The sequence below is a fragment of the Cucurbita pepo genome, chromosome LG16 (genome assembly GCF_002806865.2).
Source record: "Cucurbita pepo subsp. pepo cultivar mu-cu-16 chromosome LG16, ASM280686v2, whole genome shotgun sequence".
NCBI classification, from domain to species: Eukaryota; Viridiplantae; Streptophyta; class Magnoliopsida; order Cucurbitales; family Cucurbitaceae; genus Cucurbita; species Cucurbita pepo.
In genome coordinates, this window is record NC_036653.1 from 7,632,681 (window position 1) to 7,655,054 (window position 22,374).

General features: G+C 37.3%; 4 protein-coding genes across 7 annotated transcripts; 2 read left to right on the forward strand and 2 right to left on the reverse strand.

The window, feature by feature from the left end:
• Positions 1–2,682: 2,682 nt before the first annotated feature.
• Positions 2,683–8,710, reverse strand: LOC111777681 (plant cysteine oxidase 5-like). 3 transcript variants are annotated; one of them, XM_023657389.1, is made up of 6 exons: positions 8,618–8,710; positions 7,663–7,906; positions 5,948–6,093; positions 5,640–5,787; positions 3,101–3,304; positions 2,683–3,009 (listed from the first exon to the last, which is right to left on the reverse strand). In XM_023657389.1, exons 2-6 carry the CDS (start codon positions 7,763–7,765, stop codon positions 2,885–2,887), a joined length of 726 nt encoding a protein of 241 aa, XP_023513157.1. In that variant the 5' UTR covers positions 7,766–7,906; positions 8,618–8,710; the 3' UTR covers positions 2,683–2,884. The 3 variants fall into 3 exon arrangements, with proteins under 3 accessions (XP_023513157.1, XP_023513156.1, XP_023513158.1); XM_023657388.1 differs by having other exon boundaries at positions 7,663–7,950; XM_023657390.1 differs by having other exon boundaries at positions 7,663–7,811; positions 8,618–8,707.
• Positions 8,711–9,812: 1,102 nt separating this feature from the next.
• On the forward strand, positions 9,813–11,360 carry LOC111777896 (multiprotein-bridging factor 1b). Its single transcript, XM_023657628.1, has 4 exons — positions 9,813–10,066; positions 10,444–10,527; positions 10,785–10,867; positions 10,956–11,360. The coding sequence occupies exons 1-4, from the start codon at positions 9,925–9,927 to the stop codon at positions 11,073–11,075; spliced, it is 429 nt and encodes a 142-aa protein (XP_023513396.1). The 5' UTR covers positions 9,813–9,924; the 3' UTR covers positions 11,076–11,360.
• A 2,631-nt stretch (positions 11,361–13,991) lies between these two features.
• On the forward strand, positions 13,992–18,971 carry LOC111777426 (shaggy-related protein kinase zeta). Of its 2 annotated transcripts, none has more exons than XM_023657017.1 (12): positions 13,992–14,228; positions 15,465–15,557; positions 15,817–15,876; positions 15,958–16,230; positions 16,318–16,392; positions 16,470–16,526; positions 16,794–16,934; positions 17,031–17,081; positions 17,157–17,252; positions 17,696–17,779; positions 18,043–18,144; positions 18,441–18,971. In XM_023657017.1, exons 1-12 carry the CDS (start codon positions 14,082–14,084, stop codon positions 18,534–18,536), a joined length of 1,275 nt encoding a protein of 424 aa, XP_023512785.1. In that variant the 5' UTR covers positions 13,992–14,081; the 3' UTR covers positions 18,537–18,971. The 2 variants fall into 2 exon arrangements, with proteins under 2 accessions (XP_023512785.1, XP_023512786.1); XM_023657018.1 differs by lacking the exon at positions 13,992–14,228 and adding an exon at positions 14,266–15,199.
• A 797-nt stretch (positions 18,972–19,768) lies between these two features.
• LOC111777534 (reticulon-like protein B17) lies at positions 19,769–22,239 on the reverse strand. The gene is made up of 8 exons (XM_023657177.1): positions 21,652–22,239; positions 21,416–21,569; positions 21,249–21,323; positions 21,022–21,166; positions 20,850–20,919; positions 20,694–20,759; positions 20,063–20,185; positions 19,769–19,980 (listed from the first exon to the last, which is right to left on the reverse strand). The coding sequence occupies exons 1-8, from the start codon at positions 22,130–22,132 to the stop codon at positions 19,805–19,807; spliced, it is 1,290 nt and encodes a 429-aa protein (XP_023512945.1). The 5' UTR covers positions 22,133–22,239; the 3' UTR covers positions 19,769–19,804.
• Between the last annotated feature and the right edge of the window lie 135 nt (positions 22,240–22,374).

Consider the following 22,374-nt stretch of genomic DNA (forward strand, 5'->3'; position numbering starts at 1 on the left):
CTGCGGTGGCGGTGGCGGTGGCGGTTGCGGTGGTGGGGGAGGTGGAGGTGGCTGAGAATGATGTTGATTTCGTGTTTATTACCATTATTATGTTTTCGAGTTGATCGGACTCTAGTCCTATGGATATGTATAAAAAGTATGATATATTTATTGTGATTATTTTTAGTTCAATTGTACGAGATTCGAACTTTTGACTATTGGTTGAAAGCAGACGAGGAGATAGTTTTGTTTTTTATGAGTTTTTTATTAGTATTTGTACATAGGTTTTCTTGTTCGAGGTCGTTTCTTTTGAGTATACTATTGTCGAAGTTTGTTATAAAATTTATGTATATAATAAATCTCTATATTTTGTTTTAAAAATTTTAATTTTGTTTCTTTATTACGTTAAATTAATAAAAATAACCTTAAATTTTGTGAGATCCCACACGTTAGTTGGAGAAGGGAACGAAATATTCTTTTACAAAGGTGTGGAAACTTCTCACGTTTTAAAAACCTTAAGTGAAGCTGGAAAGGGAAAGCACAAAGAGGACAATATCGGCTAAGAGTGAACTTGAGCTGCTTTATAACCTTCAAATTATCACCTTTCTTTTCTTGACTCTTTTTTCGGGTCGAGAATGGTGGTAGAACGACTGTGAACTTCTTCTATTATATCTCTACGATTAGGGTTTACGCTCGTATGGTTTTACTTTTATACTTTACTATTCCTAAATTGGCAGACTTGTGTCTATTCAGTTCCCGAACGTTAGAAAAATGTCGAGTAGATCCTGAGACTTTCCTGTTTGTGTCAAATAGGATCGTTTGCGAGATATATATGTTATTATGAAACAGTCACATTGTGATAGCCTGGTATCTTCTTCAATGTAGGTTATTTTTCGTTCAAGGTTTAAGGGTTTAAATCACCGTCCTACAACGACCCAACCCGACGTTAAAAAGTCGGTAGGAGGTCAAGAATATAAATGTCGATGCTTACGTTCTTGTCCACCGAGTGTTTGAACAGCGTTTACAAAGGCGAGATGAAGATGAGGAGTCCAACGAAGCCTTGGCATTTTGGATGTTGAATATTTTCTAACACCCACACTTCTTCTCTCCTCCTCCATGCTTCCATTGTTGCTCCTCCAATTCTCTTCTGCAAATCCCTCATCAATGGCTTCAGCCTCTTCCTTCAAATCAAACCCATTTATCATCTTCTCTATATATTAATTCCGGAGAAAATCCCACGTTAGCTAGTTTAGGGAATGATAATGAATTTACGAGTAAGGTTAAGATATCAATACTTTAAATTTTTCTAAAAATTGAAGATAATATATAAAAAAATGAAATAATGATGAATTTTCCATATCCATTCTTTGTGTCCTGTCTAAATGGGTAAAAAATAATCTCTCCACCAGAGGAACGAGTCATTTTTTATAAAGGTATGAAAATCTCTCATGAGTAAATGCGTTTTAAAATCGTGAGGCTGACAACTATACGTAACGATCCAAATCAGACAATATCTAAAAAATGTGAAAACCTCTCCCTAGTAACGCGTTTTAAATTGGTGAGATTGACCGTATAAGTAATAAGCCAAAACAGAGTGATAGAATTCTCGCTATTACAAATTTTTTTTAATAAGAGATAAATTTTCCATTAGGTTTAGCTACAAGACACCTAATTTTGTATTATATTATTTTATTCATTTATATTTTTTCAATTTTAAATTTTGAATATTAATTGTTATGAATATTGTTGGGGGGTTTTCATAAATGTGAGACAAATATTCATAGAGTTTTGAGAGAGAGAAGGGAGTGGGACTGATGAACAAAACAAAAATAAATTTATATTTGCTAGTGGACTTAAACGGTTATAAATGGTACAAAGCTAGACACCAAGGATGTTGGCCTCCAAAGAGGGATGGATTGTGAAATCTCACGTTGGTTGGATCAAAGCTAGACACCAAGCGGTGTGCCAACAAGGACGTTGGACGTTGGCCTCCAAAGGGGAATGGATAGTGAAATCCCACGTTGGTTGGATAGAGAGGAAAATGAGACATTCCATATAACGGTTAGACGTGTTTTAAAACTGTGAGACTAATAACGATATATAACAAGTCAAAACAAACAATAGTTGCTATGGCCTAAACAAGTATAGTATTTGAGGATTGGATTATTGGTTTTGAAAAGTGTGCAAGGCCAACAAAAAAGGAATCTAATTTATAAGCATTGGCAAAAGAGCCGCCGCAAACAATGCCATTTGTGAGATCTAAATACAGAAAGAGAGAGAGTCGGTGCCATTGTATTTCAGAATGTTGGCGTTGGAGATCACATGTGCATGTTCAACCGTCCTTGAGAACAAACTATAGAAAATCAACTCCTAAAGTAGTTAAAAACTTCTTGGCAAACCTAAAAAGTTCACATGAAAGCCCTTTACACCAGACCTTTTTCTCGAAGAGGTCACGATACACGTGATCGGTTACCGAACAGAAGGGTATGCAGAAGTCGATAAATGAAACAATCCTTCCCAGCCCAACTGATATCACAGAAATAAATTCTGGGTTTTTAGTAGCATTGTGATGAGCCTAGAGACTGGCTGCATCTTAGGTTTTTGCCTGCTGAAATGCAATGATATGACTATGAATAAAAACCCACATGGCACATCTGCAGTCAACTTCCCCAACCAAAACATGAACTATTCCCACAGAATGTATTAGCAACTAAAGCGAGGTAGATAATGAAAGATCAATCAGGTGCAATGCAACATATGTGCAAGACAAAATGCACAGCTGATTCAGTCAATATCAATGTTTTAATGACTATGAACAACCCATATACCAGAATTTTGCTCAATCATTCAAAGTTAGAAGATGCAGTTTTCCAAATGCGTGGTACAACTAAAACAGGAATATCGATCAAGTTCTTATCACAGGTCCCTTGTACTGCCCTCTCCGGATCACAAAGTTGTCGGGAGGTTGAAATTCCTCTAACCAAGTCACTTCAGAAACTGAAACTCCATCTTCATCCAATTGTAAATCACCTATAATTCCAATTAAGTGTGTCAGCAACACCAAGAATTATGAGGAATGGTTTTTTCGTGCACTAGCTCAATGAATCACAAATGGAATTACCAGGAAGATCCTTCCTTGGAGACTTCCGGAAATAAGTACAGTGTCGTCCATGTTCTGATGAATAAGGGGGCGAAAGGATGTCAAAAATAGCACAAGGTGTGATGGCTCTGAAGCTATGGATATTGCCTCCACTTGTGGGATATAGAATCGTAGTTGGAGTGGGCGCTGTCATCTCTGTATCTTTGACAAGCATTGCGGGTCGACCTGTGATGACACCGACTACAGTTAGCAGATAAAACTAGAAATGAAGATCAAACTACTATGAGAATCTACCTCAAGAGTGGTAATGGAACAGGGAGTTGCAACAATCATATCCTAAACAATAAGGTTATCAGAAACCCTTCCAACAACTTCTCAAATACGTTTATTTTACATGCAAGTCTTATCATCTTTCTCCCGCAAGCAATCTTAATATCTATACCTTTACAAACACACAACATCAAGCATGAAAATTCATCATCTAAAGTTAGTTTTCAGAAATCTAGAACCCAATTTTGGTTCCAAGTAAAACCAAGTATAAACCAGAATAAGCCTGTCTTGACTTTTGAGGCATTCCATGAAGTCTTGGTCACAAACGCATGCATCTCCTATATTTTATCAATCTGCATTGTGATTGACTGATTCATGCACCAATAAGCTTTTCTTAGCACCTACTTGTGATGTCTTCGATTCTGGCAATGTGTTGACTTGAATTATATCATTGTTTTACCTCCTAATTTTACTAGTAATCAATTGGTATTAGATGTTTTAATGACTCTTGATCTCTCTTCTCAATACTGAGAATTTTGATCAAATCCTATCGATAAGAAATCCATTCTCACTTTTATCTGTTAAAATTCAGCATTGTGGATTTGTCAAGCATTTTCTGCTGCACAAATCGGGCTGAAAATGATAAAGGCCCAGCTTCAAAATATATGAAGATTAGTATTGTTCAAACAGAATACTAATCATTCAGTTCAACTCACTTTTAGTCTATTAAATTTTGGCATTTGTACATTTGTCATGCATCTTCAGCTGCATAAAGAAAAACCAATTGAAAGATCTCCTCATGAAAGGGGCTCTTCACGGCACATAGTGATTTCTAGGAAATATGGTGTTGAAAATATTAAGATGGTGCAATTCATCAAAAAGATGCAAGGAGTTCTTTACTAAACAGAATAGTAAGGTGGGTTTACAAGTTTCTGGAAGAACCCCTGGTTGCTGATAAACATCAGAAAACAACCTCCCCCCGGTTATTTCAGATTCCCTGTGAAAAAACTGAGGTGTAATTTCCCAAAGAATTTAACATATAGACTATCTATCTTGTACCTTAATCTGCACTAAAGATCACTCTCGCAATTTTTTCTTCTTTTTTGGCAATAAGGATTTTTGTTGAGGATTATAAAATATTCTGCCTAGTTGAAAATGGAATTCCAAAGGAGACTTTTTCCCCTTTAGATGAAGAAATTTGATGATGGGAGGCTTAAACATGCTGGATATATCTTTTTTTTCTTTTTCTTTTTGGACATGAAATGATATGAAGTTAATAGAAAAAGAAGAAGACAGCCTAAGAGCTGAAGCCTGGAGTAGAGAAAACCCCCTCCCAAAAAGAAAGCTTTCTAATTGTTAAAGATCATGGAAAGGTTGTAATTACAAAACAAATTCCTGCGAGTAAAACATCACCATGAGGAGATGAGCTGTACATTTCTACAAAAAAACTCAAAAGAGGACGACTTACCTTCAAAGATCCTTTGATTTATTTTCAACCAGATGTACCATAACAATGTACAACACCACACAATTCCACAAAATGTTAGCCACCCAGAAAAAACTTCCACGACCCAATCATCAAGAGTCTTTGGCAACCAAATGTGCCATAAGCATGCTGGATATCATTCAAAGAAGATATTGTAAAAGCTGCATATCACCGAGGATATGCTGAAGAGAAGTGGAAAAGCAATGCCATTCGTTCCTTCACTGTTCTTATATTCAGACACTGGGGCGTCTTTTCCCAAAGAATTTAACATAACTAGGTGTTTCCCTCAATCTTTTTCTCTGGCTTTTGAACAACTTCTTAATTCCCTCTTAAATGAAAAGTAACTTTTGTGGTAAAATATCGTCCATGTGATGGATGGGAGGCTTGGCAAGAAAAAAAAATTTAGAATTTTTTTTTATGTTCATAGAAGCAGGGACGTTTGGAACATTATGCACTTCAAAGTCTCCCTCCGGAGCTATCTCTCTCTCTTTTTCTTTGGTAACTATAATCTTTTTTTGTTAGCTGGATAAACTTTTATGATGTCTTGGCTCATTGAGGGCTGATTCTTTGATTAAGTGCTTGTGTGCTTATTAACGAAGGTTTGTTTCCTGTATTAGAAAATATATAATCCGAGCAGACAACAATTTCATGTTCCAAGATAAGCCACTTCCTATTTAAGAACGTACAACAAGGAGGGAGATTATATCTTCCAATCACATATACTCTCTAGGCATGCGTATATAGAATTAGGAAATCGACAAAATAAAAACTGAGGATGGGGTGACAATGAGTGTAGTAACAAACCTTCTGAAATATTATCAAGTCCTGGAAAATCAAGCCAGTCATATGACTTGACATGTAAGGAGCCGTAAATTAGTTTGCTCAGCACGGTCATTCCAGGATGATTATGAAAAGGTATGATAGATGTTGGAGGCATACAGAAAATACCTATCTGCAAAAGAGTTCATAATAGTGAAACTTAGTTATTACCATAAAACCATCTAAGGCGTCTAGTTCAGTTGTTTTCCAGTTGAAAAAGTCTATTCCCAAGAAAGAATTATTAAGGGTTCTACTTTCCAATGATAAAATGTGATTGGAACATAGATGCTTACGGAGAAGCTATCACACTCATGCAAATGCAAGTATTTAATTGGTGGAAATGATTGCCGTCTCCCATTACGTTCCTGCACAGGTCCCGGCCAATTACGAACTACTTGTGCCTCCTGTTCAAGACCTACATCAGAGGGCTTGATTTTGTCTGCAATCAAATTGTCTATGTTTAAAATGTGCAAAACTACCAGAAACGCAAATAAAGACTCGATGAGCACTTGAGAACGATGCAACATTTAAAAAAAAAAAAAAAAAAAAAGTGTGGAAGAATAGCACAAAGATAGTATTTCTGAACGCTCTTTCCTTTTTTTTTTTTTGCTNAAAAGTTGTGGAAGAATAGCACAAAGATAGTATTTCTGAACGCTCTTTCCTTTTTTTTTTTTTGCTCCACCATCTCAAGTAATGCACCACACTATCCCCCTCACTTCAAGTCATAAAGAAAATAACATGGACCATCAATAACTGCATTGTATTTCCGACATAGGGGGTAGTCACTCCACTTCAAACCATGAACCAGATCACCCAAACAAATGTATTTCAACATATGTTGGTAAGTCGTTCCATTTTAAGCCATAAATCAGATTGTTTGACCAAATTTCCCATATAAGATGTGCAAGTTTTAGAATCTCTCTCTCTCTGATAGGAAACAAATTCAATGATAAGATGAAATGATACAAAATAGGGCAACATCTCATCGAAATGAAGTTACAAACAAAAAAAAAAAAAAACCTCCAACTGAAAATAAGAATCTCTATAATACTGACAGGTAAAAATCTTAAAACGAAATGCAGAAGTTCACTAGGATCAATGGCACTCAATCGACAACTGAAGTTAAGGTAAGCTAATTGGACTTGCAAAGGCATCTCAGTAAATGCTTACACTAAAAGATACCAATATAGGAGTTGTAGAATATTTTCATCAGGTTAAATGGTACAAAATACCTCTAAACTTTGGAGTAGGTTTCAACCATGTCTCTAGACTTTAAAACGTTCATTTTAATCTTTAAACTTTAAAATTGATAAAAAAATAATACCCTAGGAAAATGTTCCATTAAAATGATGAATGAAATTCGACAAGGCAACTTATGTATAAAAATTGAAACATATACACAACATCGTTTATAATATCATTCACGTAAATTGACGTAGTAGCTAATGTATAAAGATTGATTTTGCAGATAATGTTCTAATGTTAACTATATCATTTGAATTGAAATAAGTGCTAACAACGATCTTAATCTTCTCTATAGTTGAAATTAAGTAGTAAATGATGTTAGGTACATTTTTCATTTTTCACAATTAGTTGTTGCCTCAATTTATGACCTTAAATTTAAACGGAAAAAAAATAAAATCCAGTTATACCTTTTAAATAACTTCAAAGTACAAAAATAAAAATGAAATTCTTCGAACTTTTTGAAATTACTTCAAAGTTTAGTATAAAATAAAACTCTTCAAAGTTTAGGGATACATTTGAAACCTACTCCAAAATTTAGGGCATTTTGTATAATTTAACCATTTTTAGAATACCCTCCACCATCTGAATTGATTGCCCTATAATACTAATATTGCTAAAATGTTCCAAAGACCGTGAGAACAAGTAAAATCCATTTCATGAAACATCTTAATCAAGAACTTGAATCGTCAAATTAGACGAGATTGGAGGATAAACTGAAAATTGAATACTAAACGGAAGCTATGGAGTGAAGAAAAAACCATACCTAACATGGCACGAACTTTTTCGAGGGCTTCTTCTGACACAGGTCCATTAGGAGACAATGCAGCTTTGCAAGTATTATAGAGTCTCTGTATATAATATGGCATGACGGTACCAACTTGACTGATAGGACTGAAGCCCGAAGCCAGTAAGCTGATAACGTCTTTTCAGTAAGTTTATGAACTGTAACGATGATAAAAACTATAACAGGACGGTATATTCTGCATATGTAACCAACAGCAACAGATCTGCATGGCAGTGGATCCTCTCTTTTAACATTACTTATCAGTCCCTAAGAAACAATAAAAGAAAAACAAGCGACACTAAGTGTGAAATAACAAAAGCTCCTCAAAGCAGAACAATATGTTATTAAAATAACAACAGCCACAGTATTTCTTCCACGCGTAAATGAACAATAAAGTTTGTCAAGTGGATCATCGAATTTAAAACAAGATAATCAAATTGTATTTGCTGCATTAATTATCACTGTTGCAGCTAAGACAGTGCAAGAAAAACGAAAGAATTAGGACACTAAACGCCGTGTGTTTCATTTCCCGCAAATCAATAAATCGCATCCTAAGCACGAACGAGATTTCTCAAGTCCTCCATCATATTTCAACAACAAATACAAGTGCGATGCAAAGAACAGTGGAAATTAGTAAACATCTCGCAACATGAAAAATTAGAAAACCTCATCGAGGACGAAAATCAAATACCGATGGAAGTAGATAGCAATTAAACCGAAGCAGAAAATGTGAAAATTCAGTCGGTAAGCACAAGAACAAGAACCGAAGTGAAAGATGGATTACAGAACAGGCAGAATCATTGCAGGAACACAAAGTTACAGAAACATAATCCGAAAGGGCCACCGATGAGAGCGAGGCGGCGGAAGGAAAATTAGAGAGTAAGAGATTTAGAAAGTGAAAGAAGAAGAAGAAAGGCCTGAGAGGATTTGGTACCTGAGGAGCTGCACCGAAGCTGAGGGATCGCGCGCAAGCTTAGAATCAGAGGAAGGAAGGAAGAAGAAGGAAGATGGCGGAGCGGATTTATATTACGTCATTATTACCTTTTATTTTATTTTTTTTTCTTTTATATATTTTGCCTCTCTAAACTGAGGAGTCCGCTGGCTCTTACTTGGCTTGTCAATGTTGACCACCTCACCGCTGAGTGCTTTTTTTGTTTCTTAATTTTAAGAACTTAATTGTAATATTAAAATATGTTCAAATGTTATAATATCTACTCGAGGTCAAAGTCTCTCAATGCAACGTCGCATCTCATATTGTCATCTCGATCTATATCGACATGGTCCATATGTCTTGACGCCATCCCGAGTCTCGAGATGTCGTTGGCCATCACAACTCGTTCGGTCATGCCATCGAGAACTGGCCCGTGTGTCGCTCATCTTATTGTGACTTCCCGAACATTCATCAATTCGGGTTCTATCGAGGCATTGACACTCCCGTGCCCATGTCATGTCATTTACGAATACCATGCCAGATAACGGGTGTATGCCAGATAACGCGTGCTCCTGTACTGTCCTTGAAAAACTCATTTGAAAGGAAGTCGCCCATGTTTGTTTATGAAATATATTGGTTTATTATAATTTTTTATTATTAAATATTATATTAAAAAATTAAAACGGTTAGAAAATTATATATATAGGTAAAAAATAACTTAAGTGACGAGGACGGGAACGGGGATGAGGACATCTCTACACACGACAGGATGGTTAGCCGTTGTTTATTTTCTTACCACAATATCATTTTTTTTAATTATATATTATTTATTTTGCTTACACAATTTCATTGATTTTCAATGTGAATTTAAAATAAAAACATTTGAATAATTTAAGATAATTATTGTTTTTAATCAATTGAATTTTTTAGTTAATAATAACTTTTTAATTTATTTATTATCTAATTGATTAAAATGGAGAGTTTAAATAAGGATTTTTGGGGGGAAAAGTTATTTTAAAATATTAAAATGTATAATGGTAGTGCACGAAAAAATTTAAATAAAAAGATTTAAAAGAAAAAAAAACAGAAAAAGGATAAATAAAGAGCTTTGACGTGGCACTTGGTCCACGTGGCTGGGTGCAGCACTCTTTCCTTATTGTTCCTCGCGGCAATAAGAGATGGTGTGAGTTGACTGCGTGCGTTTTACGCTATCCAGATTTTTTTATGTACCCCGACTAGAAACCCTAATTCTGATTCTGCGTATTACCGAGCGAGGAACCTCTTCGAAGGGAGAACACAAGAAAGTTGAAATGGCTGGAATCGGACCGCTTACACAGGATTGGGAGCCGGTGGTCATCAGGAAGAAGGCACCCAACGCGGCTGCGAAGAAGGATGAGAAAGCTGTCAATGCCGCACGGCGAGCCGGGGCGGAGATTGAGACTGTAAAGAAATGTGCGCTCGCTCTATAACTTTGATCAATTATCCTTTCGATTTTCTTATTGAAACCCCAATCGCTGTTTTCTTGTTTTTGTTTTGTCTTTCAACTCTGTTTAATCGTAAGTTCATAACTGTTAAGCGCGGAGGTGATGATAACCGGATCAAGTTTCTTATTGGGAGGCCATTCGAGATGATTTTTTGAACTGGGTATCACATGGGGTGTCTAAATTTTCTAATGGATCGAGTGGGCAAGGATCGTTTGGGGGTTGGGATATGCGTATCTGTTTGAAACCCCCTTAATACTCTGCTCATGTTTATTCACGATTCGTTAGGAGTCTGTTTTATCAGGTGAAATTTATTGTTCCAATGATACTTTCTTTTGCGTTTTGCAGCTACTGCTGGCTCCAACAAATCTGCTTCTAGCAGTACTTCTTTGAACACTAGGAAGCTTGACGAAGAGACTGAGAACCTTACACGTGAGTACTTCTGGATTACACTTGCATAGCATGGTTGTACATTTTTTTTTTAAGATCTCTTTTTTCAATCAGTCAGAGGATCCGTTGGTTTCATGTCTTATAAAGAGCTTGCATGCAGTGCATCACATGATATATTTACTATCTCAATTACTTTTATATCTCTCTATAGATGGCACAACCAAGTGCACGAAGCTTCATCATTTGATGTTAGCAATATGCTTTTAAATATCATTTTTCATGTTTTATTTTGACTCTAGATGATCGTGTACCAACTGAGCTGAAGAAAGCAATTATGCAAGCACGAACAGAGAAGAAGCTTACTCAGTCTCAGCTTGCGCAAGTATGTTTGTTTCATTTTTTGTTGGCTCGTCCCCTTTTATGTGCGCGTATTAATGATGACCCGGATTTATGTTTTTCTTCCCCTGTAGCTTATTAATGAGAAGCCTCAAGTTATCCAGGAATACGAATCTGGTAAAGCTATTCCAAATCAACAAATCATTACCAAACTTGAGAGAGCTCTTGGAGCAAAACTGCGTGGGAAGAAATAAAGAGATGTGGAAAGTTAAGTATGAGTTCTGCACAAGCTTTTGTTTGAACCATGCACAAAAGTTTATTTCCTACTGTGGTTTCAATGTGTAATTATATTCGACCATCCTTGTGTGCTTTTATAACCACTGTTGCAATGTCTTTGTAAGTTCTTACCTGGAAATAAATGAATATCATGACTGTCATGTTGCGTTAGTTTCCAGATGTTTTGGCTGTACTTTTCACATCAGAATTAAATGGCTGCACCCATGACCATTAATAAGTTAGAACTTTGTATTGAGAGCGTATGGATGTTGTTTTCTGGTTGTTTCTGAATATTCTTTCTACAATTGATGGCCACGATGCAATTTGATTTCTGTGTAAGTTTCCCCCTTTGAATTTGGATGGACCAAGAGTATAGGTTTGGTTCGGGACAATTCAGCCCAATCTCATCGCTAGTAGATATTGTTTTTTTTTGGTTTTTCCTTTCGAGTTTCCCCTCAAGGTTTTTAAAACACTCTCTTGTAAGGAGAGATTTCCACCCCTTATAAATAATGTTTCGTTCTCTTCCTCAGCTGATGTGTGATCTCACTGTAGTAGTCACTGTTGATTTTGGTCAGTATTTTTATTTTCTCCTTGCCTAAGCCATAAAAAATGGTCCGATCTAATTTACCCCCTTATAAATAATGCTTCAATCTCCTCCCAACCGATTTGGAAACTCAGGTCAGCATTTCTATTTTCTCCTTGCCTAGGCCATAAAATATGGTCACGACAGTTTTTGTTCAACCCCCCCCCCCCCCCCCNGAGGCCTCTGCCAATGCACCAAACCCTGCTTTTCCCTTCCTCTCTTTCCCTGCCTTCCCCCTGCTGAGTCCCAAACTATATCTAACATGGTTCCTGGTCGATCAATGGAAACTGATCTCTCCTTAGTATGGCATTTACTCTCCTTCTCCCTCCCTCTCCCTCCCTTTATTGCTTTGAGGTCTCTGGCACGACAATGCACACCACTCTCTAACTCACCTATACTCCAGCTTGAGAGTGAAGGCTTTGTCCAACAAGTTCAAGCAATTCTACCTTTTCTTGCTTCACTCTTTTACTTCCTTCACTGGTTTTAGGCTTTCAATGGGAATTTCTAGCTTGGCTTTTTAGCAGAACTGTAACAGGGAGGGAATTGAATGATGTCGGCCCAGAAAAATAAATATGGTTCTTGTTGAATCAATGAAATCTGATCCCTTCCTATTATGAAATCAACTCTGAAAGTCTTGAATGCATTTTCCCATTTCTGTTTATGGCAAAATAGTTTTGCCCATTTTTTACACAATTCAGTAAAAGACTCAATACTCGTATTCTATAGAGATCGGTTATTTGCAATAGCTTCTTGTTATAGACAGTGTTGTTCTAAGCTCAAACAAAAAGTAAACCATGTCGAGTATACTTGACCCGAGGCATATGTTCTCTTTCCCATTTCTGACACCTAGAGATACATTTAGCCAAACAGAATAAATAGATATCTGTCGATTCTTCTCTCTTTTATGTTGGTGCCATTGAAGGAAAAATAGCAGAGAGCTTGTTTTAGCCAGAGGAAAAATAGCAGAGAGCTTGTTTTATGTTGGTGTTATATTTGACGCCTAGACATAACATTAACCAAACATAGTAATCAGAACTTCTGCCATATTCTCCATTTACTCTCTCCCCCTTTTTAATGTTGAGCCATTGAAGGAAAAAACACAGCAGAGTGCTTGTTTTATCCCCCCAAGTTGGGTAAAGATATTCTTTCTTGACTAATTGTGATGCCTAACATTCGATGATACAGAAGGAAATTCAAGGCATTATGAGTCTTTGAGGCTTAAGGCTGGGAGGTGGGGGGGGCGTGGAGGGTATATGTGAGATCCCACATCGGTTGTAGAGTAGAACGAACCATTCTTTATCAAGGTGTGTAAACCTCTGCTTGGCAGACGTGTTTTAAAATCTTGAAGAAAAGCTCGAAAGGAAAAGTCAAAAGAGGACAATATTTGCTAGCGGTGGGTTTGAGTTGTTACAAATGGTATTAGAGCCAGACATCAGACATCGGGTGGTGTACCAGCGAGGACGTTGGGCACCAAAGGGGGTTGAATTGTGAGATCCCACATTAGTTGGGCGGCTGTTACAACCCGGTCCCATAAAATGGGTTGAAGTCAAATCTTCAATCAAAAGTTGTTTAGGTAAGCAAACTATGCACAGCACATATGGTTTGACATAGTCTTTAATTCATTCTAACAAAGTGGTTACCAAGCAGAGTAGCAGCACATGGTTCCATTTTCCATGCATTACGCACATGGAACACACATAATGAATGGGCTCCTCTCACCCTACTTTCAACATTTTTACTTCCAATATCTAATTTCTTCCTCATTTTTAATTAATTATTTCGGATGAAAAAAAAATAAAAAATAATAATCATTTTAGAATTTAAAAACTAAAAAAAAAAAAAATCCAGTTTGAAAATTTTAAAAATTAAAATAAAAGAGTGATATTTATTATTTTTTTCTCTTATATTTCATTATTATTTTTTTAATGATATAATGAAAATGTTGATATAGAACTGGAATTATTATAAAAAAAAAGAGTAAAATAATAATAATAATTTTTTTTTTTTAAAATTTATAAGCCGGAATGATTGGTGGTGAAATAAACCGTTGGGTTCCATTTCCATGTGATTGTTGTCGGAAGGGTTTCCGGGAAGTGTATGGGAGTTACGGCACACCGCGATGCATTAGATTATTGTCACTTGGTTGGGACATAGATAAGACAGCAATGGAAGCCTGTGATTGGAGCGTGCAACTTCAGATGCGAAAGTTCGCGCGTGGGTCTACTCTATCTATTTCTTTAATGAGACTTGGAAATTTAGATAATTAATAAAAGAAATCATTTAAAAGAAAAAAGAAAAAATAGGGACAAAAACGGGGAAGAAAGAGAAATAGGGAGAGAGGAGAGAGAGAGGAGAGAGAGGGAGAGAGAGAATAGAGAGAGAGAGAGAGCTCTAGTCTCACATGGCCTCCTTGCCATTAGGGCCTCGCCATCAACCTCCACCACAGCCACCGTCTCAGCCACAAGTACAGCTGCTACAGCAGCCTCCACCTGAAAATGACCGTCTAAATCTCAACTCTCACCGTGCCGCAGCAATGGACACCGATAAGGTTCTCTTCCTTTCTCTCTTTGTGTCTGTCGCCGTCTGTGTGTAGTAGGTGATTTTCCTCTCTGTTATGTTTTGCTTCTGTTGATGCTTTGTTTGTGCCTGATCTAGCTCGAGGTCGTCGTTTCATGCTAAGTTAGGAGCGATCTACGGTGATTTGGTAGTTTTCTCTCGTTGATTTGAAATATTTGGTCCAGTGTTTGATCAAGTATTTAGATGAGATCTTGCGTCTAAGATTGAGCTAAATTTGCTCCAACCGTTTTCTGTTAGTTTAATTGCTCTCAAAATCGAGGGAGTGGTTTGTAATCCACACCTTTTCTTTTCCTCCTAACCTTATAAATTGGAAAATTAACTTGGAACTGTGCGGGCGTCCGAATTAAACTTTGTATTGTAAATGAATCATCTAATTGATGATTCCGAATCTTCTTTTCACAGTCCTTCAATTTGTTCCGATCTCGTGTAGTCTTTGTTATTGTTTCATCTTCTGTAATTTTGATTATTATTGTTTCTAATTACGGTTACTCTTCTCTATGAATATTTTTAAAAACAATTATAGTTTGCTTTGGGAAGTCGATAACGGCTGATTCTCTCCTTAGTTCCTTGGGTGGAGATGCAAGGTCTCTCTAGCATGTGATGCAAGCTCATTGTAGCATGTGATGCTTTCTTGTGAGCAATAGCCATCTATTTTGCTTTCCCAAGACGTTGCTCTGGATACATTAATCTGTCTTAAGTCCTACATTTCGTGACCCATCTTCAATTTCTTCAGATACATTCCGATCCTTGTCACAAATCCCAAAGCACCATCATAAATTTTCAGCTGATGCACCAGTTATATAATTACTGTGAAGTTAGTTTTGTAGATGTGTACATCGTCCTTCACTTCCTAAAATAGACGAGGTGCCTCACATGGGATTCTAGGAACTGGGAGCAACAAATACTCTATTTCCTAAATCAATCGTGGGCTTTCCTACTCAGGTTTCTTGATACTAGATGTGCTGTCATTGAATGTGGATAATCATACAAAACAATTTTGGTTCTATGATTTATCAACAACTAAAAGGTTTTATTTACAGACCGTTCAGTTCCATTCCCAATAAAATAGGTTTTACGTTTCACTATCACAGGCTTATATGTGGATGAGCTCTCTATGTTTTCATGTGTCCTTTATGCATCTAGTCTATATCACTCATAGGCCTAAACTTTCTGCCTGATTTACCATGCTTTATGCTGCAAATTCCAGGAAATGACAGCTGCAGTAATTGAAGGGAATGATGCAGTAACTGGTCACATCATTTCCACTACAATTGGTGGCAAAAATGGTGAACCAAAACAGGTTAAACTCTCATTCTCCTCATCTCATAATTGGTTCCAATAATTTTCTCCTTCAGTTCATTTGTGGAATAAATATGTTTGCCATATGTTTATAACATAGTTTAATATGGGACAGTATATCCTTAACAACTTACCTACTTAACCGACAATTCATTTGTTTTTATGAAACTTAATAGCAATCTAGAAATCTTCGATGCAGTCAGAATTATCTTTGTAATATAAATTGCTGACATGTTAAATTTTCATTTTTTGCAATGTAGACAATCAGTTACATGGCTGAGCGTGTGGTGGGTAGTGGTTCATTTGGAATTGTATTCCAGGTAATGCATAATTATATATCACCATATGACAAAGTTTGTGCTCTTTCTATATTTTTGTAGTTTGACATCCCTTTTTATCAGGCAAAATGCTTGGAAACAGGAGAAACGGTTGGCATAAAAAAGGTTTTGCAAGATAAGCGTTATAAAAACAGGGAGTTGCAACTAATGCGTCTGATGGATCACCCAAATGTGGTCTCTCTGAAGCATTGCTTCTTCTCGACAACTAGTAAAGATGAGCTTTTCTTGAATTTGGTTATGGAATTTGTTCCCCAAAATATGTATCATGTTCTTAAGCACTACAACAGCATGAACCAGAGGATGCCACTCATCTACGTCAAACTTTACACATATCAAGTATGGCATATTATTTCATTTACAATGCATTAACTTTCGGTGGATTTGTCTTATATGCTAACGCTCAGTTGTCAATAAAATCTTCAGATCTTTAGGGGCCTTGCATATATTCATTCGGTTCCTGGGGTCTGCCATAGGGATGTGAAGCCTCAAAATCTTTTGGTATGCCTTTTTCCCGTAATTCTTCTATTTGCCTATGGTGGAACTATGTTTCTGAAACAATGCCATGGAAATTGCAGGTTGATCCTTTAACTCATCAGGTTAAGATTTGTGACTTTGGAAGCGCAAAAGTACTGGTATGCTCTCTATCATTTTTAATTTTTTGGTTGACACACATTTTCCAATTATTCATATATTCTGCATAAGACCGAGTGTTGAAAATAAAAGCTTAAAGTCCAGTGTTAAAACCACCAACTATGAGTTTTTCTTTATAAGAAAATTATTCCATCATGTAACTCATCTCGATGTATGGTTAGAAAGAGACTATAATGAAGTCATTTGAATAATCTATTGACATACATTCTTTCTCCAATGACACTTTTTCCTTTTGCTTCTGTTTTCAGGTTAAGGGTGAAGCAAATATATCATATATATGCTCACGTTATTATCGAGCTCCAGAACTCATATTTGGTGCAACAGAATACACAACCTCCATTGATATATGGTCGGCTGGTTGTGTTCTTGCTGAACTTCTTCTAGGCCAGGTCAGTGATTTTGACGTTTCAATTTCTAATAATTTCCCGCAAACAGATGTATTTCTACTCTTGCTCCTTTTGCTTAGTCTTTCTGATTTGTTGCAGCCATTGTTTCCCGGGGAAAATGCAGTGGACCAACTTGTAGAGATAATCAAGGTGATACCTCAGTGTATGTTGATTCTAAAACGATCAAAATGAAGTTTCATCTCTTATCTTTTAAGCTTCTTATAGGTTCTTGGTACTCCAACTCGGGAAGAAATTCGATGTATGAATCCAAATTACACAGACTTCAGGTTCCCCCAGATTAAAGCCCATCCATGGCACAAGGTATACAATTAGATTTTGACTCATTCAATCAAGTGGGTCAAAGTTTTTTTTTTTCCTGTAGGACGTGAAAATATGATTAGAAAAGTCTGCATGCAAACTGTGAGCTCATAAATGTCATAAGAAAACTCAGTGGTCAAAGAGCTTTAGTTAAATCCTTTTTAAAAAATTTACGTCACTGTATTTATATTAGTTGCACCTTCATGTAGCTCTAGTTATCTTTCCATGTACCGTGCAATTTAGAGATTGCCTGATTACTGTACATGATGTGAGTGTTCGGGATTGAGATTTCCTAAACTTTCCTCGTATTCTCTGTTCTTCTCTTCATGGAATGTAACTGTCATCGTAATGGGTTTTGTGCTGCACTATTTTGCGTGCTGGAACAATGTCAGGTTTTCGATCTTTTGCTCCAACATTTCTACAGTTGAAATTGTTATTTTGTTTAGGTTTTTCACAAGCGAATGCCTCCTGAAGCCATTGACCTTGCTTCACGTCTGCTTCAGTATTCTCCTAGTCTTCGCTGCACAGCTGTGAGTTGAACCGCTTCCCACTCTTCATCTGAATTCTAAGTTACATGCAATGCTAATGTTTGATTTTTTCATCATAAATCAGTCCTATAATAAATTTCGTGAAGAAGATAATTGCACTTGGCATATTTCATTGTATCATGTCTTTATCTAGCCAAAGATATCCCCATTCAGGACTTTGGTTTTTGGATATTAAGGAAATTCCTGTTCATGATACTGAATGTGATTGTCGGCTTTTACTCATCTTTTCTTTCTTTTCATTGCAGCTAGAAGCGTGTGCGCATCCTTTCTTTGATGAGCTACGGGAGCCCAATGTCCGCCTCCCTAACAACCGCCCATTGCCCCCTCTATTCAACTTTAAGCAAGAAGTAAATTAACCTTTCATTTTATTTGCTATTCCAAACAAACTTAAGATACCGCATAGGTTAAATCCAAGACTTCTCTTTGTTTGAATTTCATAAAACTAATTCATCATATACTTAGAGAATATCTAATTGCAAGTCTGTTCTGCTCCTTTGTTACGGCATCTTAATGATATATTTACTTTTCATGAGATTCTACATAGATCCTAACGGCAATTTCCTGGATGGACAAAAGGAAATCTATCAAGAGGAGAAGAGTAAAAAATTTCAAACTGACGTTTCATACTGTCATCTTAATGCAGTTAGCTGGAGCATCCCCTGAACTGATCAGCAGGCTGCTACCAGAGTACGTGCGAAGACAGATTGGTCTTAGTTTTCAACATCAGGCAAGTACATAAAGTGAAGACACGAATCAACATATAAGTGCCGTTTACTGGGTGGATGGACAAAATGCAAACAAAAGCACCTTGCAGTCTGGATATAACCAAGTATGTTGGCCAAACTCTGCCCTGAGAAGATTTTCAAACATACCACTGGCTGTTTGGCTTAGCGTGGAAAATGGTGATTTTAGCCAATACATATTGATTTGTATTCCCATGTCTAGATTTTTTTTTTTCCTTTTTCGATCCATAAAATCGGAGAAAGCTGTATGACAGAAAAGGTATGGTTCATGTCTGGCTAGGCAGTGCCTCCTAAAAAAGCAAGCTTAGTAGGAGCTCGTGGAGCTTATTGGTAGCATGGAATTCGAGTTGTTTTGTCCTGATAAGTTTTCTGTACGTATCATTTAGTCTGTTTCCAAATCATATTTAGTATTCGAGCTTACTTTTCTTCCATTTGTTCTTCCATGACTTGGCTAACTGTGTTTTGTTATTATCTTCATCCTCCATCCTCTTCCGATTTTCCTGACGTAACTGATCGAAAACCTATTCAATATAGAGCCTTAGCATATACTTCACGAAATGACCAATTTGGTTCGATTCTTTTTTCAAAGAAGTACATATTAATTATCGTTCAGTTCAATTTTACTTTACATTGTATATTTATATTACCCCGTTAGGCCAATTCATTGCATTTTCCCGCAGAAATGTAGAATAATGGTCACTGTTCTCACCTCTTGATATAACTCAAAGTTTATAGGTATAAACTAATTTTTTCTCTAATTTTTTTCTAACTCGCAATTTGTTTCTCAATGCATCGAAACAAAATGGCAATGACTTGACGATAGAAGCTGATTACTACATGCACATTAAATGTTGTCGCTAGGGATTGGTTAAGCAAAACAAAGGTATGGCCCAAAATATACCATATTAATGAAAAGAACCAATTACTTGACCTATAATTAGGACTCACTAGTCTCAAAAGCTAGATCCGCCACCCCCACCCATGAGACTAATTTTCATGAGAGGACCCAAATGTCAATTCTAACTTAATTTGAGATTTTCAGTGTAAAGAGCATATGCAGATTTGAGCTGAAAGATGTTAAGAATCAATCAATTAAATTTGAGAAGGAGAAGACTAACACATTCCCAGCCAAGCTAAGCCAAGGTTGGTGAATATAGCTCAACTGTATTTGGCAGTTACTCCATCCCTTAAGGTCGGAGGTTCAAACCAAAAAAAAAAAAAAAAAAAAAACNGATAGTGCAGAACAAGAAGCAGCAAAGCCAAATCAAGGCTGGCGATGGGGTTCCGCCACCACTAGAGCTTGCCTCTGCTCCTCCTCCTCCTTGCCTTGTTCTACTAGAACCAGTGCCTGGCACTCGTCCTCTTGTACGTCTACAGCTTCCGGTTCCGATGACACTATAAATTGCCGGCAGTATCGAACTATAACTAGAGCTATGAAAGCTGTAACAACAAATCCTTAAAGAGCTTAATAATCATCATTTACTGAATGAAGAAAATTGACAACATCTTACAGGATTCTTACCTGTGAAAATTCGGGTCTTTAGGGATGAAAAGTTCCAGAACACTGTGGCTGCTGATCCTACCACTACTTTCTTATGCGAGCAAGCTTCCCATACTTCAAACATCCATTGTTTCACAGCATCGGCTGTTAAAATTTAAACCCCATCATCATCTTCTTTAGCATCACATTATAATTATAAAAGTTCAAGTCTACCACTAGTAGATATTGTCCGCTCTAGCTTGTTAAGTATCACCATCAGCCTCACGATTTTAAAATGCATCTACTAGGGAGAGGTTTTCACACTCTTATAAGGAATGTTTTGTTCTCCTCTCAAACCAATGTGGGATCTCACCATCCACCCCCCTTAGGGGGCAGCGTCCTCGCTAACACATTACCCGATGACCGACTCTGATACCATTTGTAAAAACCGACACTCACTACTAGTAGATATTGTTCGTTTTGACCCATTACATATTGCCGTTAGCCTCACGGTTTTAAAACCCGTATGCTAGGGAGAGGTTTCCACACCCTTATAAGGAATGCTTCGTTCTCCTCTCCAACCGATGTGGGATCTCACAATGGACTCAATAATACAAATGCATAAGCAGCTACAGCTACGTTTAAGTGGGAGTTTCCTAGCATTGCTGTATACCTTTTCTGTTTATCTTAATTTGGTAACATGAATATAGCTTTGGCACAGAGAAACTGGTAAAGAACCCTGCAAGTAAATGTTGATTAAAGTAAGTGATCATAAATCAACAGGAGATTTTTAAGCAAGTTCTGAAATGATCTTAGTTATAGTATATACCAATTGCACAGAGTCTTCGAAGAGTAATAAGATGTCCATACTCAGCTCCTAAAATGAGGAATGGAGCTACCTGCAAACCCAGAAAGATTTGTATCACATCCAACCGCAGAAGTTAAAATGATTTGTTAATTGACATTGTTAAATGATCATGGATGTTAAGTTTTGTGGTTACTTTCAGGGTCATCTCAGCCTCTCCACAGAAAAGCTCCGTTATGTTTGAAATGACAAAGTTTGCAGCTGGAAGAAAAAGCTTCACCATGCGTAGTATGTCATCTTCTTTAAGCTTGAAGTCCTTGTGTTTCTTTTCCACATTGTTCCTACAGTTTCAAATTTATCTCAAGTAAAGAAAGAAAGATTGGTGGGGTTTTAATGTGATTAAAGATTGATTAAGAACTGTACCTTTGACAGATTGAACTGGAGACAAATGCAAGGCCAAGAAACAGAAGTCCAAGATGCGAAACCGCCGAGAAAATGCTGCAATCATTGATATTAGAACTGTAATTAAATGATCACAAGCTCGTAAGAAACTATAATGGTTAACGATTACTCGAGTTAGAGAGGCAAACCTAAAGCTAACTCCTCTAGCGATGCAAGAGGAGAAGAAGAATAAAGAACCAAGTCCAAACCAAAAGCTAGACTTCGCCGCATCTTTCCACATGATCAGATCAGTTATCAGCTGCCTGATTCGATCCAGACTACCATTTTCGTCATTATCAAGCTCTATTATACAGACAAGAACCACTTCAGAACAGAGAGAAAGCAAATAAATGAATAAAAGAGAATAGAGAAATCTTTGATTTACTTGGAGTTGAACTCGAAGGCATCGTTGGAACTGGAACCAAACTCAGCCTGTCCTTCTTCGATCTCCCACTCTGCCTTTTCTTTCTAGTCTTCACAAACTCTTCCGCCAAAGAAAACTCCCTCTCTTCTCTAATCTCCACCTCCGATCGTCTTCTCGACCTTCTCACGCTCCTCGGAGAAGCACAGCCCAGAAGCCCAAATGGGAGGCCGCGGGTTTTACACCTTCTCCGTGCGGCGGCGGCGGCCTCCATAACCTCGTCGTTCATTTCGAACCGATCCACGAGACGGGACCTGGATTTCCTGAGAGTGGATGGCGACAGAAGCAAGGGCTGGTGAATGGAAGGGGAGTGGGTTTTGTTGGGCGGCGAAGAAATGGTTTCGACTGAGAAATGGGGAATTTGGTCGGCTTCAATTGCGAGACGTGCGGCTGACTTTGTTCGGGATCGAGGGTCGGAGCGGTGAGACGGAGGAGTGAAATCCATGGAGGAGAGTAGTTGCTTTAATGGAAGATTTCGCTTCTGAATCGCAACGGTTGCGAGTTTCTACTTCTGGCTTTGATTTTGATTTTTGAAGGCGAGGGAACTTAAGCTGAAGCCCATGCTGAGTCGCTGACTTGGAACGGATATGCATTCCTTTTACGACACCGTTTCGCCTTTGTCTTTTTTACTCTCTATTTCAAATCTTAGGGTGGGACAAACCGTGCGGCCCACAAACGGCGCCAACG